This window comes from Dasypus novemcinctus, chromosome 17 (genome assembly GCF_030445035.2).
Source record: "Dasypus novemcinctus isolate mDasNov1 chromosome 17, mDasNov1.1.hap2, whole genome shotgun sequence".
NCBI lineage: Eukaryota > Metazoa > Chordata > Mammalia > Cingulata > Dasypodidae > Dasypus > Dasypus novemcinctus.
This window is the reverse complement of record NC_080689.1, coordinates 23,961,999-23,980,801: the sequence shown is the minus strand read 5'-3', so window position 1 is coordinate 23,980,801 and position 18,803 is coordinate 23,961,999. Positions and strand designations below refer to the sequence as shown.

The 18,803-nt window shown below is 40.9% G+C and overlaps 1 protein-coding gene across 1 annotated transcript in view; it reads right to left on the bottom strand.

Moving 5' to 3' along the window:
* The window catches only part of CRIM1 (cysteine rich transmembrane BMP regulator 1), a 211,869-nt gene that overhangs the window by 93,969 nt on the left and 99,097 nt on the right, over positions 1 to 18,803 (bottom strand). Inside the window, exon 5 of the mRNA XM_004466035.4 lies at positions 2,550 to 2,671. Within this exon, the coding sequence (XP_004466092.3) occupies positions 2,550 to 2,671 (122 nt within the window). The remainder of the gene's footprint in view (positions 1 to 2,549; positions 2,672 to 18,803) is intronic.

Here is an 18,803-nt window from a genome sequence, read left to right as displayed (position 1 = left end):
TGATGAGAATCAATCTCTGATATGCAATGTCCTTTAGTGGTGACCTTATGACAACAACAAGAATTTCCCAGGGCACTGGATGAAAGGTGTGTGTGTGTATATACACACACACTCACATAAGAACAGAGAGAGAAGAGAGGAGATGGGTATACATGTACTTCAAAAGAGATCAAATATAGACTTTGAGACAGTATGTCTTTAAATATTATTCTGTAGGATTATGAATAGTATTATAGTTTCTATTCTCATTTATAACTGAATGACTAACATAGTAATAAAGACACTATAGGAGGACAAGAAATAAAGATCATGCAACAAGTTATGTTGGCAAAAAGAAGCAACCACTAGAAACACTGTGACTGTGCTTTGCCATCTCAACCTTTTCCCACTGCAGATGGCAAGTCCTCTTTCTGAAGTTGGGGTTCCATAGTAAGTGAGGCTATAAACAGGAGTGGGCCCCAAAGCTTAATTCAAGGCACCCAGGCAGGGCTGCAATTATCAACTGTCCAAGTCACATCAGATAGGATTGAGATGTTGCATGAACGTCTTGCTAAGAAAGGGAGGATAATTGGGTTTCTATAACCAAGACGCACTCCTCTTCTTTACCCAGAGGAAGCAGTAGCAAATTTTATTATCTGAGGTGATATTTCCAGGGGACAAATCCCTTAAAATGAAAGTGTTGGGCAATAAAAGATGGAGGGTTCCCACAAAGTAACTCCTCCATGGGCTGGTATTTAAGAGCTACCTCTGGAGGAAACTAAGATGACACAAATCAGATCATTCACTGGCTCACTCAGTTGACAAAATCTGGGCACCCCTGTGAGCCAGATAACATGCTAATGTCCAGAAACCCAAGGGTGAACGTGATACACATCCTGTCCTCGGGCAGGTCACATTCTAGAATGGAAGACAGACATGAAAGTAGGTATTTGCAATACAGAGTGATGAGTGCTGGAAGGAGGCATATCTGAGATGCTGGGGGAGTCCAGGGTAAGGAGTGACTTCTTTCAGTCTCAAATGGTATGAGCAAGTATTCACAGAATATCTCCTACACTATATTAAGCTGCAGTGGTGCCCGAGAGAAAAGGTTTACTTGCCTATTTGCTGGTGTTTATAGGCATTCCTATTGGCTGGATGATAACACAGGAAGGGAAAAGCACTGAGAAGGAGTTCTATGCAGACTGAACTTTTTCTCTACCCCTCTGTGTGTGCTTGTTTTTATGAGGTCTGAAAGCCAGGAAGTGCTCATCATCATTTCGACCCCCCTGGAAGGCCCAGGAGAGTGCCTTTTTGTCTGAACTGGAGGTGGGCACAAAATAATAAAAACTATTTGTACTTAAGGTACACTTCCAAGTGCTTCACATATAACACCTCATTTAATTTAATATTATTAACCTCGTTTTACAGATGTGGAAACTGAGGCCCAGGGAGACCAAGAAACTTGCTAACAGTTACACAGCGAGTTAGTGGAAGAACCAATTTTTCCAACTAAGATCCAATGGTTCTAGTTTTTGCTTTCTCCTAATCATGGACACCATATGCCAAGTGTTTCTTCAAAACAAAACAGTACAACACAACATAACACAACACAACATGTAGCCACTAGACTATAAACCACAGGATGCAGTCAAACAGGACTCAGCTTCAACACAGCCTTTTCTCATGGGGGAGGGAGAACTTGGGAGAAAGGATAGGAAACCTTCTTAACCCTGAATTCTTATAGGCTGTGGTTATATGAATGTTTCTGTATGTGCAGTTTTGTTGTATTTGTCCAAATATGTCTCCGTTTTCCTTTGATGTACAAGTAGTGAGTACTTAAATAATGCTCTCTACGATTTTTGATACCTCATTGCTTGAGTTTTATTCTTTGTTTTTCTCCTGAAAACACTGGGGGCAGGGACAGGTTTTAGGCTCCCCTTGTTTCTAGTCATCTAAATTTAATAAACACCATGCCACTCTCTCCAGCTACAGGTACCAAATTCTCTTACGAAGAGTGAAAGGGAGAGGGGATTTATGTTTGAAGGACTCTTGTGTCAGAAGAATCCTTTTCCTGGGCCCTAAAGTAGGCCAATACTAATGACCGCGCACTGCCTACAGTATTCTAAATAGAACGTGCTGGCCTAGGTGAACCATGTCCTTCCTGTTTCCAGCAGTGGTAGCTCCACTGTGATTTTACATAGACTACCTCCTGACAACAATGGGACCAGGACGAATGACAGTGGAAGAAGTACGATTACCGGTTCCATGATCCTTCTCCTGAAATCCTAAAATTTCTGAAATACTGAACAACAGCAGAGTATGACAGCAATACGCAATCTGCTCTTTCCAAAATTCTCTTTCTGACGGCTGGAATGATGATCCCCATCCTAAAATTCCTTTACCATGCTGTGGGATCTTAAGCAAACCTTCATTCTGAGTGAGTTTCATCAAGTCCCTGACTATATTCCTTGCTTTAAAAAAAAAAGGGCAGAAGTGGCTAGGTTTAACCCTCCCTCCTCCTCCTCCTGCACAAAAGTACACTCTCTGAGAACAAGAGAAACCCCACGTACCATTAACACATTCAAAGACATCACAGCACTTTCCAGGTGTCCCATCTCCACGAGAGACTATGCGGGGAGTGGATCCCACCTCACACACGGGGAAACCACATAAGCCAGAGAGACACTCGCATCTGAAACCAAAGAAAAGGGAAGGAAAACCCCATGAATAAACAACAACATAGACGTCGGGAGACCACAAACAAAGGGGGCAGTAGCTGTGGCAAAGCCTAGAGGACACTGCCTCTTTTATCTGGTATCGCTGGGGAAGGAGAGTGCTAGCATCATTTATTTTCCAAGTAACTAAGGCTCAACTCCTTAATAAACATCAGATCTTTAATTTTAACCATTTGACAGAAATATTTCTAAAATGCATTACTTCATTTCTTCCTTAACCAGACTGATACTGAGCACAACAAACATTTTCTTGATGAATCAGGGCTATCTTTACTGCATACATCATTGCAGTTTTCCGTAAATCAATGATGCCTGCACAGGCAGATACAAAATGTTTGCTACTGCAGTCAGTGGTCCCATGTTGCTGTTTTGTTGCTGTCGACATTTAGGTGTTTTCCAGAGCGTTTCTAATTCTTTTATCAACAATCAAGCTATTAGTTTTTCAGTTTTGCTTGTCAGCATGACTACTTTTAGGAGCACCCCCATCTTAAGCTACACTTCTTTTGTAATTGTGTTTAATGCTATTAGAAGAAACAGACTGACTGAAGACCGAGGAGATCTATGTAAGTAAAGGACATAAGCTTTAGTAAATGGGATTTGAGGCAGATAACTCAGAAGCTGAGTGTCTAAATGTTTTGTATCTTCTCACTCTGTGAATTTTCCCCTATGTAAGTGAGTATTCAATGAATACAGCTAGCTCTGCTGACTCTCACCCTTGCCTTCACCTCTGCTATGAAACCTGCCTAAACCTGGGAAATGTAGCATATGTGGGCACGAAAAATAAGAGAAGAAAAAAACACAGTGAGGTGCCCGATGCTCTCATGCTACAAGGAAAAAGGAAGCAGGAAAGGGGCAGCAGGTGGTCAGCGTGCAAATGTAAGGCAGGGAAGGAGGAGCTAGACTCTGGCCCCAGGGAAGCGTGGGTTAGAAAGGAGGGCAAGATGAGGAAGGGAGTTCCCAGGTTGATGGGAGTACCAGGAAAGCATGTGTTAAAGACGATCAGCTCCTCAATGAAGAAGGAATTTGGGAAGGAACCAGAAAAGGTGAAAATCTATAGGGCAGCTTACTATTAGATTGAAACTTCTGAAACGGAAATTTTTGCAGGTCAAAATGGGCAAACAATATTTCTGTATAGTTCAACATAATACAACTCACCTGAGTTATCTTTTGACAGCTATCTCTATGTTCACTCGAGACCCATGTTTGCCAGGGAATTTATTATTTCTCCAGGTTGTGAGAGTACAATGTAGTTTTAAAAAACTCTTTAATGAGATTATTCTAGATTCCCTGGTCTATCCACATTGGAGGCAGGTACTCTCTTTTACTGATGGTTACAGTGAGGCACACATCTTAAACAAATAACCTGAAATTAAATGGGAGTTGCTTTGTGTTTTCTTCTATGAAGACTATATTCTCTTCTATTGGGTTATGAAGAAGAAATGTTGAAAAGAAAGAACTGAAGCATGCAAGCTATACTTTGTCCTCATGAGCTTCTTTCACTTCATTTTTATTTTTGTCCCTAATTTTCCCCCTACCCTTTACCTTACTCCCTAGAAAAAGAGTAATGCAAGGAGAAGGAAAAAGAGAAAATATGTAAGTAAGAGACAGAGAAAACAGACTAACAGATGAAATAATTAAGTGATGCCACCATTTACTCCTCACTTCTGAAAACTCTTCCAATTTCTAGGTTCTAGCCTGGTCTTCCCACACCCCACATCAATCTCCCTCTTTCAACCTCTACCACACCCAGGTGGGTGCCAAGTTACTGTTCCAAGGCTCAGTTCCTGTACTAATAAAAAAAATCGTTAACTACCCTTCATCTACCTTACTAAATTCTCAGTCTGTTCCAGCACACACAGATCCACATATGCCTTTTCCAAGTCTATCTCTGAGCATTTCCCTTCAGTTTTCATTATGCTACACCACACTTCTAGTCTCTAAACAAGCCCCCATTTTATTGTCTTAGCACAGCTTACCCTACTCCTTCCTCAACAGTTCTCTTCCAGACCCTCAACTCCAGTTGTCTTCCCAGATACCACTGCCTTTCTAGATCAGCCTCAAACGACAGCTCCTCCTCTGCACCCCCAAATGCCACTTTTCTTAAGGTGCTTCTCTTTCTGTTTCAAGGTCATCTGACAACTCATCTTTTCACATGCTCTTTTTATATCTATGCTGCAGGACCATCAAAAGAATATTTCTTAAGCAGAACAGAACTGGAGATGAATAAAAGAGAGATACTACTAACAAACAAAACAAAAACAGAAAAGAAAAGAAAAAGCAAAACACTGAGATAGATTTCCATACTGTGAACTCAACAAGGCCATTCAGGCAGAGCTACTACTGGCAAGACACTGTGAGAAGAAGTGCTAAGGGCTTTTGAAAAAACAGCAGTTTTGAGATATAAATCATATGCTATAGAAGTCTCCCTTGTAAAGTGTTCAATTCATTTTAGTATGTTCCCAGAGTTGTGCAACTATCACCACTATGTAATTTTAAAACATGTATAACCCAAAAAAGAAATCCTGTACCCATTAGCAGTCACTCCCCGCCTCCTCCCCTGAGATCCTGGCAGCCACTAGTCTGCTTTCTGTCTCTATGAATTTACCTATTCTGGACATTTCATATAAATAGAATCATGCAATATGTGCTAAGGGCCTTTTAACTTCAAACACGAAGCAACCTGTATTTGCAATTTGCCAGAAAAATCATGCCTCTTATGTCATCCTCACTATTAAGATAATGATCAATCAGTGCACCACATTAATAAATTTCTGCAGAATGTAATCACAGCTGCAGCCAGGTGGGACTTGGTTAAACTGTCTTTTTTCCTCCTGTAGGTAATGGATTCAGTTTAGTGAGCATCTGAGTGCCTGAGCGCAATGATAAACATTACTCAGAAATCATCTAAGCCCCTAGAGGGCACTCACTTCCTTAGGAGTCCCACGCCGCCTGGTTCTGCTGGTGGAAAGGCATTGCATTCTTCACGTTCTATGCTTACTGGACTAACAGACAGTTCCAGGCAGACCACAAGGCCAGAAACCTTTCCTGGGCACAGTTTACAATGTGCTCCCAACCTGCCTCCACCTGTATTTTAGCTTTCACATTCTACTGGTTCTTCCACACACCCCACACTCTAGCAACAGTCGAGCTGTCATTCACTGAATCCCCCTTCACCAGCCCCCTATCCAGCTAATATGTCCACCCTTCCTAGAGCCCTTGCCTCTCACTTGGCCCTGGTAAATCCCACATAGTGCTTAGGGTCACCTACCCTACAGGGTCTTCTCTATTCCAAAGCAACCAGAACTGATTCTCTCTCTTTTGAGCACTAACAGCACAAAGGAGTACCTAACTCTAGAAGCGCACCTGCTCATCACACTGTAACATACTATTTCTCCTGTGAATTCCTCTAGTGCAGGGTGCATGGCTTGTCTTCTAAATGAAAGAATGAATAATACCTCAATCAAAAAAAAAGTGATGAAAACAATTCCCCTTACAATAGCATAAAAACTAATAAAGTACTTAGAAATAAATCTAATTAAGATGATACAAAACATACACTGAAAAATACAAAACATTGCTGTAAGAAATTAAAGACCTCAATAGACAGCCCATGTTTATGGATTGAAAGACAATATTGCTAAGATGTTGAAACTACCCAAATTGACCTATAGACTCAATGTAATCCCTAAAAAAAATCTCAATGGCTTTGTTTTTTTAAAAATTTTTAATTGTGACTTTAATTTTTAAATTTTTTTTTCAGCATTTTATCCCAATGGCTTTTGCTGCAGAAATGGAAACAAAAAAACACAAATGATAAAGGAACCCCAACAATACTTGGGATACTTTTTTTTTTCAGGGGTTAGATCATGTACTGTTTTATATATTTTTTGTAACTGTAAATTTTAGACCGCAAGCTTATAGGTGCAGTGTTTTTTCAAATTTAGTGCCTGGAGGGAAACACTTACAGAATCTGTTTAAAATGCAGATTATGGGATCGTTTTACTGCACGACTGTGATGGAGCTCTGGAATCTGCTCATCTGCAGGAGATTCTACTGGAGGGATCCTGGGATCCCCCTTCTGAGAAACTTGCTCCTAGAGACACAGGTTCTGGGTGCCAAAGATTAATGTGCACATTACACTGGAAAAGCCAAGCAGAACTAGTTTTAACATTTTAATGAGAATGATGGCTACAACCTCCTTGTCATCATTTACAAAGACTCCTTCCTGCCTGAACACAGGTGCTTAGGAGTGAAAGACACCAGGAAGGAAGAAAAGAACAGCTACCTCATTTACTATCCAATACTGCCATCCACCAGAAAATGCGGGACCACTGACAAGCTACTTAAACTCTCAGAGGCTCAATTTTTCTCATCCATACAATGAGACGGTGGGATCATACTGAATTTTCTCCTAACTACAAGATCTCATGATTCCCACTGTTACATGATCTGACCCCAGCTCATCCTCTTCTGTTGCTTCTCACTTCCTGTACCCTGTCTTTGGAACACAGGCACCACATATCTTACAACCGCAAACCCACCTCCTTCTCCTTTCCAGGCATTTCATCCCTTAGGCCTAGCTCACATTCAGTCTCCTTTCTGAAGCTTTCTCAGTTAATTTTTTTTTGAGGGGGTGACGGATACAGTGAATAATTAAATATCTACAAGTGTGTCACTTGTCTGTACAGAAGACTCTAAGCAATTCAGGAGAAGAAATGAGATGCCAGATGCTGGTGTCTGTTTATCACTAGGCATGTATTAGGCCCTTCAAAACTAAGTTGAAGCATCAATAGGTTTACTAACTACCTAAGGACACTGTCCTGTAAGGGGTTGCTGGAGGAGGCCATGGTATAACATTTCCAAATAAGACACTCTTGCTGCAGAAGAGGGAAACTGGAGGCAGCAAGACCGTCTGACTCCTCAGGTTCCCTAAGCAGATGCCTATCCGAGCGTATATTCTGGAGGAAAAACATCAATCAGAGAGGCCCTCTGGAAAATATTTCCTTCAATACTGGATTTATTCCACCTCTGAATTGAGTGCCTGAGCCCTTCAAAAGGGGAACTACCACTGCCTGCCTGTAAATCAAAAACGACCACTTACAGATGGGAGGGAGATTTTCCTTTAGTTCCAAAACAAGGATAAATGAGGAATGAAAGGGCAAAACACGTGTATACTAGGAATCCACATGGCTTATTAATGAAAGGAAACAACTGTCAGGAATGGAAGTTATAATGACACATAAAACACATTTCTATTCTATAAAAAGTAGCTTCAATTTTAATCGAGTTTGATGAACAGGTCTGCACTGTTTAAATTTCTTATCTCTTTCCGGGAATGCAGAAGTTAAAAAAAAAAGAGAGAGGAGAGACTACACATACAACATCCCAAAACAAATAGGCTTCCCATCTTAGAGTCCAACTCTCCTTATGGAAAAATGCACTCCTCCCTAGGAAAATTCCTTAGGCTCACAATTCTTCTCATTACCCCATAACAGAGTTACCGCTCTTGAAATAACTAACCTTCTTTAACCCTTTCTCCCCTTTATTGAACTAATTCCTGCATGGTTTCTTTTCATTTTCAATGCCCAGGCAGTGAAAGGTGTGGTTTAGCCACAGCAAGCCAATGATCACACACTTCCTCCCCTTTTAACAGGGATTTGTTCTTTGCATATGCAGGAACAGCATGTTCTTTCTTTCCCTTTCCCTTAAGAGACAATTCGGAAAAAAATTACTCTGCTGTTAATTTGTTATGTTTTGCTTTTCTTGGTGGTGGGGGGGAGGAATGAAGGTGATGCACCAATACAGGAAGGTTATAAACTGAGGAAAACTGGGTAAAATACTGCTTTGTATATCCAAATATTACTACTAATAGTAAAGCCCACTGTAAGCTCTTAATAAAGTAGTCATTACAGCTCTTCTCTTCCTAACTCTCTCAAGGGGCAGATGATTACAGCTCTCTCCTCAAGACAGCTTGGCATTTGGTCCAAGAAGCTTATTTCAAGGTATAAAGTTGGAAGAAAAGTGGTATACAGAAAAGGAAAACAGAAGTCATAAGCCTACATCATTTCTGTAAGAATTATAGAATTATTTCTAGAAGGATGCCCCACGGTAAGTAGGAGGGGCAAGGAGGAGGGCTGAGAGCAGTGGGATGTTACATACCATTGGCCAAGGAAGAGAGCTGAGGAAGATCAGTAAGAACTCCGCCCTGGCAGCCAGGGTGGGCAGAGGCCTGCTGGAGACTAATGGCATTCAAGCGAGGTTCTGGCAGTTCTCCTAAACCATTCTCAGCTGAGCCCAACAAACAAATCAAGGGTCAAGCAAGTCCCAGGACCAGAGGGCTCGCTCCCCTCACTTCCTCAGGTCTGGGGGAAAGACAGTGGTGTTTGCTTTTGTGACTGGTTGGATGGGAATGAGTGACATGGAAAAGCAGATAGGAAAAGTAAAAAAGCAGGGAAATTAGCACAGGGAACTCTGAAAAGGTGGAAGAGTGGGCGTGAATGTGGTAAGTTTTAATACATTAATGTAAGTTATTCCCATTTCAGGGTCAGGGATCACCAACTTCATTAGAAATGGATGTTTTGAACTTGAAATCAGCTTGTTTATCCATATGCAATTATTTCATTTACTCAGTGTCTACCTGCAGTAGATACAGGCTGGATGGGGGCTGGGGATACAAAGGCTCCTCTTCCTGCATTTAGGGAGTCTAATTTAGGGAAGTGTTGGATGAGTCATCCCCGATGAGAACACAATGGGTCATGGGCTATTCAAGCCATCTCCTAGCACACCAAGGCCCTCTGGACTAAACTTCTATTTGGAAACCTTGGCACAGCCTCTACTGCCTGGGCTGTTAACCTTCTGCAGGCCTCCAGAACCATGTGGGGCCCCAGGCAGAGCTGGTGCTGAAATGGCTTACTTGACAGCAAACGTCCACTTGGATTCAGGTGGACAATCAACTCCTAGGATCCCATCCTTGTCATCTGCGCAACGTGTAAGATCCCGGGTCTCCTCTACACTGGGGAATGTGCATCCCTACCCACACTGCTCTACTTCCAAGGACCCATCCTTCCACACCAATCTCCCTCCAAACTACTGGGTCCCCTGCTTTCCCCAATATTTCCTCTACAAACTTCCTCATCATATAACTATCATCACAAAATGCACCATTCAAATCTGTTTCTAACACATACCTGGCCTTCTCTGAAGACATTATTTTCTTGTAACTCTCTCCAGTAAAACTGCAAATTCCCCCACACTCACTCCCTTGGCTAGGAGCTCTACATTCTCCAAGTTGACCACTGGCTGAACCCAAGTCATTGCATCGCTCTTTCATGCAAACCCTCCTTTTCTGTGGCTCTGTCTCCTACCAGATTTCAAAGGGGGTAGAGGTTCAGGGAATGTATTTGACATGAGGCAGTCTTAGATTGGAATCTAGGCCACTAGGAGCTATGTTACCTTGGGCAAGTTACCTAAACTCCCTAAGCCTCAATTGTATCTTATGTAAAATGGGGGCAACAAGGTATTTGTATCTCATATGGCTGCTATGTGGCTTAAAAGAACTGAGATATGAACAGTACCTAGTAGAGTGCCTGGAATGCAGAAGCGCTCAAAACCTGTTAGCTATTTTATGATTATAATTTGGGAGTCTTCAGTATCTCTGTGGACAAAGCATTTTCAATGCCTAGCTTTCCCTGATCTTTTGGAATCCAGTGACCCTTGCTGCCCTCTTCATTCCAGTTACTCACTGCCATGGCCACAGATTCTGACATTTCAAAGTATTTACCCTACGGGCTGATCACAGAGGTCACCCTTCAAGTTCTCACTCCCATGCTCCCTCCACTCTTCAACCCCACTGAGAGTCCACTCCTTGGACCACCCCCTTTCCTCCCCAACCTTTCTGCCTCATCCTGACTGAATTGCCCAATGCAGCCCAGAACCCACAGTGTTTCACCTAAATCACCATTTTCCTAATGCCTGCCTTCAAATGTCCTGTCCTCTTATCCTTCTTTTATATCTAGTTCCTCGATCCTAACCCCAAGTCAGTTAAACCCAGAGATGAAATCCCTGAATGTCTACAGGGCTCAGGAAGGAATCCTAAAGTGGTAGAAGCTGCATAGGGACTATAGACAACTCAAGAGGGCTTGTGCCCTCTGAGCAGGATGTCCTTACTCATTCCATGCAGAAATATACCATGTTGCTATATCTTCCAATTGGTCAAGAGAAGCCAGATTTTTATATAAAGTATTCTAGTTTCCAAACATCAGTGAATACTTTTAAAGTTAAAAAAAAAAAAAAGGAGGGGGGATCAAAGAAAACATAAAAACATAGTTTGGCATCAAATCCAGTCCCCAGAATGTCAACTGTCAATTGTAATTCAAATTATTTCCCCCATCTGGGCTCATCTTCAAGCTCTTGAGGGCTACTGGATAGAAGGACACTACTGGCAGTCGCAATTCTACATCTGCGATGCTGAAGCTCCTCGTGTGGCCTAACAGTGCTCCATTCGACCCCATGCATCACGTCTTCCATGACACTTTCTCCTACCAAAGCCACACACAGGTGATGCTATTTATGTGTGTGTGTTGGGGGGAGGGGGAATGAGCACAGATTGTAATGTGTCCATTAGGTGGGGGAAGTAGGGAAGGAGGGAAGGGCATACCAGGCAGATGGAAGAGCGTACTCAAGTTTAGAGAAGAAATAACATAGTGTATTCAGGCCTGAGTAAATGGTTCAGCCTACCAGGCACATATGATGTGGAGAGATGGGGACTGGTAGGAGACATAGCTAAAAAAGATAGGCCCAGGCAGGGTGATAAGGGGCCTTCCACACCACACTAAGATACATGGCTTGTGAGCAACAGAAAATAAAACATTTTAAACAAGTGATATAGTCCTGCAATGGTGTGGTTTACCCAAGGGAAAAAACACTGTCATGATTTCCATTTTTCTTGAGTCTAAAAGAAAGGTGGAATTAGTGCTAATGTTTTAAGCTGCACGACAAATCAGAAGTTTAAAAATCAATGACTACAATAGCCTAGAATGCCCTTTCCTCTTTCTCCATCTGGCAAACTCTGACTCATTCCTAAAGATACAGCTCAAAAGTCAAATCCTAGTTTTGCAAGTTGGAATTAGTATCTCTTTGCTCTGGAAACTTCTTGTTTTTTGCACGTTTCTACTTCTAAAGCATGTAACACTTCCAACTGTGGTAATCTGTGCATGTCTGCCTCCCCTTTGGACTGCAAACTCCTTGACATTAGGGATTATGTCTTATTCCTGCCAGGATGCACAATGCCTGGCACATGATAAACATTCCCAATGCCTGTGCCCTGAACAGACTAAGCAGACTATACGGTTTTGATGCTAGGTCTTGCCATAGACTGTCTATATAACTTAGTTTATAATAAATACAAATAATATATTTACTATTTATACACTAGGCACTAATGAGCGTGAAATGCTTAAGGCAGATTCTTGTCCTCAGAGAGTACACAATTTAATGTCTTAGACAGTATCATAATATCCTTCAAAAATCCATGATCCTGCCAGGGAAATCAAAGTACTTGATGATATTAGCACAAGACATATGATATGCAACTTCTTCCTTTTTGAATTATCCAGGAAAGGAGAATTTAAAATGCACTGGCCTGTGTCATACCTTCTCATCAGACTAACTGAGCAATTCCAAAAGAAACCAGCTGTCTCCATCTCAAGGATTAGTTAAGCAGTCAAATGTCTACCAGGCAAACAGAACTCGGAACCTTCTGTAAACTGTGTTAACTGCAATGCCAGGGAGTCCTACCACTTACATCCAATGTAAAGGTGCCAATGAAGAGTAACACATATTCCATGAAACTGTGGTGTGCTTTTAGTATTTTCAGAAGGGGCAGAACTTACCATTCAAGGTTTGCTTATTAAAGTTATGTGAGTACCTTCACAAAGCTTTTTGCAGAACTATCCGGAACTGTTCTGTTTGCCTGTGTTACAGTGATACATCAAATGAGGGTGGGGTAGGGAAAGCCCCCTGAGGTTCAATATCGGTGCTGTGGATTCTGCTTTCAAACTTTATTGATAATTTTATGGAATTCAATTACTTTCAGTCCAAGCCAGAGGGCCATGTATTAGTGTCTGCAGATGTCCATGACCACTTCAGACCAAATGGTCAACCACTGAGTAAGACCCGTGCTTGCTTTCAAGACTGCAACAAACATAAAATTAAACTACAGAGTGGGTCAAAGTCACAGTGAAACACAAAAAGCATGAGGGATGTACAGGGAGTACAGAGTTTACACATATCAAGTAAATTATTGACCAGTTAAAAATTTGAATATGGGAGATAGTTCATCTCCAATAGGGAAGGGCTTTACTTCTAGGAAAGCATATTTCCTTCAGTCTGGCTCAGATCCAATGATAACATAGAATTCCTACAATTATTTTGTTTTAAAAATATCAAGTTTAATATAGATTCTGGCTTTTTTAGTTATGAGATGACTTGTTCCTTTGGGCCAAAAATTACTGTGACAGAGGGCAACAGAATAGATGTTCTTTTCTTGGTTGAGAAAGAAGAGCTTAAAATATACTTCCATACTTTTTTTTTTTTTTGGCATGTTTTTAAAAACAGAGAGAATGCTACGATGATAGCAAGTCAATGGTCAGGAATGTTTTAAATCTGTGCCTGCTAATGCATATTTTACATAATGTATAACTTGATTTTATTTATACCCAAAAAACAGGTGGATAAATTATCCAAATAGAAGAGAAAAATAAAAAATTGAACTGAATTATAGAAATTTGTCTACTAACCAACCAATCATTAAAAAAAAAAGAAAAGAGAAAAAAAATTACTAAGAGCCATTTTCTTTGATACAATGTCTTAGAAACAGATGGGCCTGATAATTAATTACAAGGCTCTTAATTTAACGATGTCCTTGTGAAAATGCATGTTCAGGGACAATTTCCACTCATCAGGTTAGTAAGCATGATAAAAGCAACTCATTTACCTAGCACAATGTTAAAGTAGTTGTGTCTATAATTTATAATATTTAATGGCTGAAAGAATGTAACACTATCTCAAAGAAGGAAAAGGTGGTGCTCCCTCATACTTGAGCAGGAACCTGACAGTTGACGTATTTGTCTAGTTGGGTTGAAGGGCTTGGTGTTGACAGTCCTGCCCCCTCTCCCATCCCCAGCATCCTCCCCTAAAGGTGTGGACCAGAAGTACAGTCTGGGCTCTGGAGATGAGGGTTAACTGACCAGCCCTAGAAAGTGCAATTACCCAAGTGTAAGTACTTCAGCACACACAGTGCTAAGGACTCTTGACACTGTTACTCAGAGACTATTGCTCAGAAGTGAACAGATGTTATGGAGCAGGAGAAAATCCACTGAATTCTCAGTATGAAGGGAAATGTATGATTTCGAGATTTGAAATGACAGATAAACAGGGAGGGATGAGAAAAGTTATCATCAGTGATTGTGTGTGTACTTTTTAGGCCCTTGATTTCTTAGTTTGGATTTAAAGCTAGTATATTACTTTATAACTGTTCTTGATTTAAGTATTTATTATTTAGTAGAAAGCCAATTTACTAATGGATTATTTTCTTGAAGGCAGATTACTGTGTGTGTGTATATGTGAGAGAGAGAGTTAGAGAGAGAGAAACCTTCTTAAAACCATCCAAAGGTCTGGAATATTTTTGAAATTGGCCATGGTGACATCTGTAAAGTGTTGATAAAGCCTGGGCTATATCTCATTCATCGCTATACCCCACAAAGAGCCCCAGTGATCTCTGTTTTCCAAGAGGTCCTCAATGAATATTTGCTATCTAATCAAGGATTTTCAGATCTGTCCCTTGTTTTCACTCACTGTAGCTATGTGGTTAGATTAGTTTTGGTTTAACTCAAGAGGTTCCAAAGAGAGGATAACTGGTCAAAGATTCCGTTTGCCTGGTCTCATTTGGTATGAGGCGGTTATCACACTGTGAATTCTGAAACCCCAGAAATTTCCTTTTCTGAATATCTACATGTATCCACAAAAAAAACCAGTATATTAGTAAACTGCTAAGATTCTGTTACTGTAATGCAACATAGCACCAACAGGATGAATTTTCTTGACAGCACAAGAAACTCATCACGCTGGATTTTCACCTTGATGCAGGTGAATGTATCTAGATGTCATAGTGAAAGTAAAGGAAATTCATGACATTCATTCTGCTCATGGTCCTCATTTCTGACATATCTTCCAGATACAATGGGTTTAGCATCCTTCCTTTCAACTTATTTCCTTTCCTAGATTTATTGTGGTTGGAGCTGTTATGATACTACAGGGCATGAGAGGAAAATTGTCTTCTCCCTAAGGTCAATGTTTTATACGAGAAAAATAAAACTGAGGCTCAAAGAGGGAAAAGGAACCTAATTTAGGTACATTTAAAAAATTTTTTATTTTAAGAGACAAAAATATCCAATCATAAAATTAGGAACAGAGAACCTAAAACTCTTCGCTGAACATAATGTATGTATGTATGTACAATTAACTGCGAAATATTACATAAAACAAAGGTGGTATGAATATAGGGGAGCTGGATAAAGGGAGAGTGACAGAAAAGGCAGACAAGGGGTCAGAACCTCAGGAAAAGTGATGTAGGAGTAGAAGGGGAGAAGCAAGTATGAGTAAAGGGCCAGAAGTACATGGGCAGCCATGCACACGTGATGTAGTTCATGCAAGTTAGCATGTGGGCGCAGGTCATAAACACACATCACCCTCCCCCCAACAGACACACCAGGCCAGGCTGACAGGAGTGATTTTCACATTCTACTAGAAAGCAGTTAAACAGGGTAGCTCCTTATCTTGTGGATTCAGCCTTTAATTCCCCTACTCCTGATACTGGATTATCACCCAGCTTTCACAATCCAACCAGTTTGGATTACCCTGGCTTAAATCCCTAGTCTCATGGTTTATTTCATTTTGTCCTTTCTAAGTTTTGTTTTTCTAAGAAAATGAAAAGAAAATCATAATTCTTTTATGACTTCCTTGGACTTTTTCCCCTTTCTACCACTATGCAAGACATATTTCATTCTCACTATCTCCTGAATGCGGTATTTAAAAAAAAATTCCTTCCCCTTTTTCTCCCAAGAGCCTCCTATCACCAGCAGGTTGAGCTCCTTCCTCCAGAGGGTTTGGAGAAGCCAAAGAACTCTGAGGTAGAAGTCACTTTTGAGATCATCTAACCCCTCCTCCACCTTTCTCAAATAAGCCAACGAACCCAAATAAAGTGGTGTGGATTCCAGCAATCCTACCATTCAGGTTCATGCTCTCTTTGCAGTTCCACATGATACATACAAGAGTGTTCTTAACCGAATCACATGGACACATGTGCTTACAGAGTAACATAACAAAAGAGAGTGTGGGACACAGAAGAGAATGTCAAGCCTCTTGGGTGATAAGTGAGCTCAGGGCTAAAGGAGACAGGTAGTTTGTGCTCCCACAACCTGGGTCTGCTATCTACCAGGCAGGATCTTTCCTGCTCCATACTGCTTCATCTTTGAAATGGTAGAGTGACACAACCTGCCTTCTGGGTTGAGCTCTGCATTCAAGCTTATCCATGCTTCTAGTGGAACTGTTCTTAGAAGTTAATGGGCTCAATATATTACATCAAGTATGTTGGTGAAAACAGAAATCACAGTTATCGGTCACATTTTATTGAACAGACTAAAAATATTAATTAGTGTGGAGCTAAGAAAAAAATTACAAAATGTTTCTAAATCTTGATTTAAAAATAAAACAGGATTTTCAGTGTAGCGTCACACAAAGCTAGATATACAAATGTTCCGGATATAGGTCCTGGAAGAGAATCAGGCCCTTTAGTCAGAGAGAGGCTGGAGCCAGGGGGAGAGCTTGGGAACCAGGCTTGCTCCAGTGTACACAACCCAGAGAAACCCTATTTTAAGTTTTCGAACATTTTACAAAATGGCTTAATTTACTACTACCTCGAAATGATTGGATTGGACTTTTCTCAATAACTTTTAAGAAGTATTTACTTAGAGGCAGAAACTGATAATAGAACTTTTAAAGAACAAAACGTCAGGGACAAATCTCATGAAAGTAGACCTAGAATGGGTGAATGTCGGTAACATTAAGTTCATTCATTTTAATAAATATAAAAGCAGTTACTTCAATCAAAGGTATAAGGGTACTAAGAAACTCATTTGACTAATGGTGAAAGTGAGTCACTGGAGGGATTCCTGCCTAGGTTTTGAAGCTAGTTAAGGTCTGCAAGCCTCTACCTGAAAGAATGGGGAACAGTTAGAGGCAGAGTAAAGGGAGAAAACAATGAATTGGGGTTTAGGAACAATATTCTTGAGAAACAGCTGAGTTGTGCTACCTGAGGTCTGAGCTGGCTGACACTGGCTGACGCACAAGCACCCTGGATGTACAGATGTATAGCTCAGGCTGGATCTTCTCCTCAGTCACATTTGGTGGGTCTGTTTTTCTCAGACAGTATTAACCCTCATAGAGGAGAATTTCTGTGCAACAACTTTGAGTTTTTGTTTTTGTTTGTAAAACTGATCTGGTTTCATCAGGCAGATCTTGTGGCATCTAGAAATAGCACACATGCTGTGTGATGAGAGAAAGCCTAGTTTAATTAGCTAGTCACAACATTCCTTAAGGAGAGGAGTTAAAAATAATGGTTGGCAAATGATGCTTAAAGTTGAGATGGTGCTCAGAGGCGCCTAAATTGTGTGTCTCTTCCGAGTGAACCGCCAACTGGCAAGTGAAGAGAGAAACAGGAAGGCAGCTGCTAAGGGGAGAGGGCAGAAGGATGCCGAAATGACACCTGTGTGTGTGGAGTCCCGGGCCAGAAGGACATTTAGTCTTTAGAAAAGGGTCACATATCTGTAGCATTCCACCAACTTTCCGTAATCAGAAAATGAAATCAAAAGGGTACCTATTTCTGATTAAATGTGTTTTAAGGGGGATTAAAATTGGTCACAAATTCCCTTCCATCAAGAGATGGAGTCTATTTCCCCACCCTTTGAAACAGGGCTGGGGACTTGCTTTGACCAACAGAATGTGGCAGGGTCATGTGTGACTTCCAAGTCTGGGTCTATAGAAGATTTGCTACTTTCTTTTTCTTTTCTGTCAACAGGTAAAGAAGCCCAGGATGAAAAGTGTTTGGGGAGAGGGGTCCTTCCAGCCATCCGGGCTGAGCAACCAGATATGAATGGGGAACTACTGAGTCAACCCACAGAATCATGAGAAACAGTATATAATAAAGAAAAAATAAACCTTTGTTGTTTTAAGTTCCAACTTACGGGGTGCCTTGTTAATGGGATGGCTTATTACAGAGTAATACATAACTGACACAAACATGCACTACGTTAATATGTACTATACTGATATAAATATGTTCAAATAGTCATATTTATTCATACATTTCTTAGATGTAAAATCACTACCAACAAAACATTGTTATAAAAAAAATTGAAGTAGAAAGAGTCCAGGGCTTTCAATCAAAGAACCATGACTTAAAATGTGTACCTATTCTGTCCCCTGTACAACATAACATTTGTGATTTTGCACAAGTCACTTAATCTTTCAACCTCAGTTTTCACATCTGTAAATTCCTCATGGAGATAGAGTGGTGATAAATGAGAATGACAGAAGTGAAAATGCTCTGTAAACTTATACACTGAAAGTGTCATTGCTAGTGTTACCTATATGTTACTTCAAGACTTTATTTTCTCCTCCCTGCAAAGGCACCATTCAGATCCACTTGGCTGATGTAGAAGGTTCTCTGTTGTAAGTTCTCTTATGCATGGAGGCATTTTTGTGCTCCTGTGCATATACACATGAAGGGACTTCTAGAGACCATAAGGTGTCCATGAACTCCTGAGATATTCTTACTTTTCATTTACAGCGCAGCACTGAGGACCTGGGAAAGGCCCTTGGAAAGCCACCAACTCTCACCCTTCATCACCCTCTCCTGAAATGTACGATGAACTGCCACCGCCACACAGTTCACATCTGTCTGGGGACAGAGAGAGAAGGATGAAAAGAAATGGCAGAGTGCCTGGAAACTTAAGCCAATTTGCGAGAAGGAAA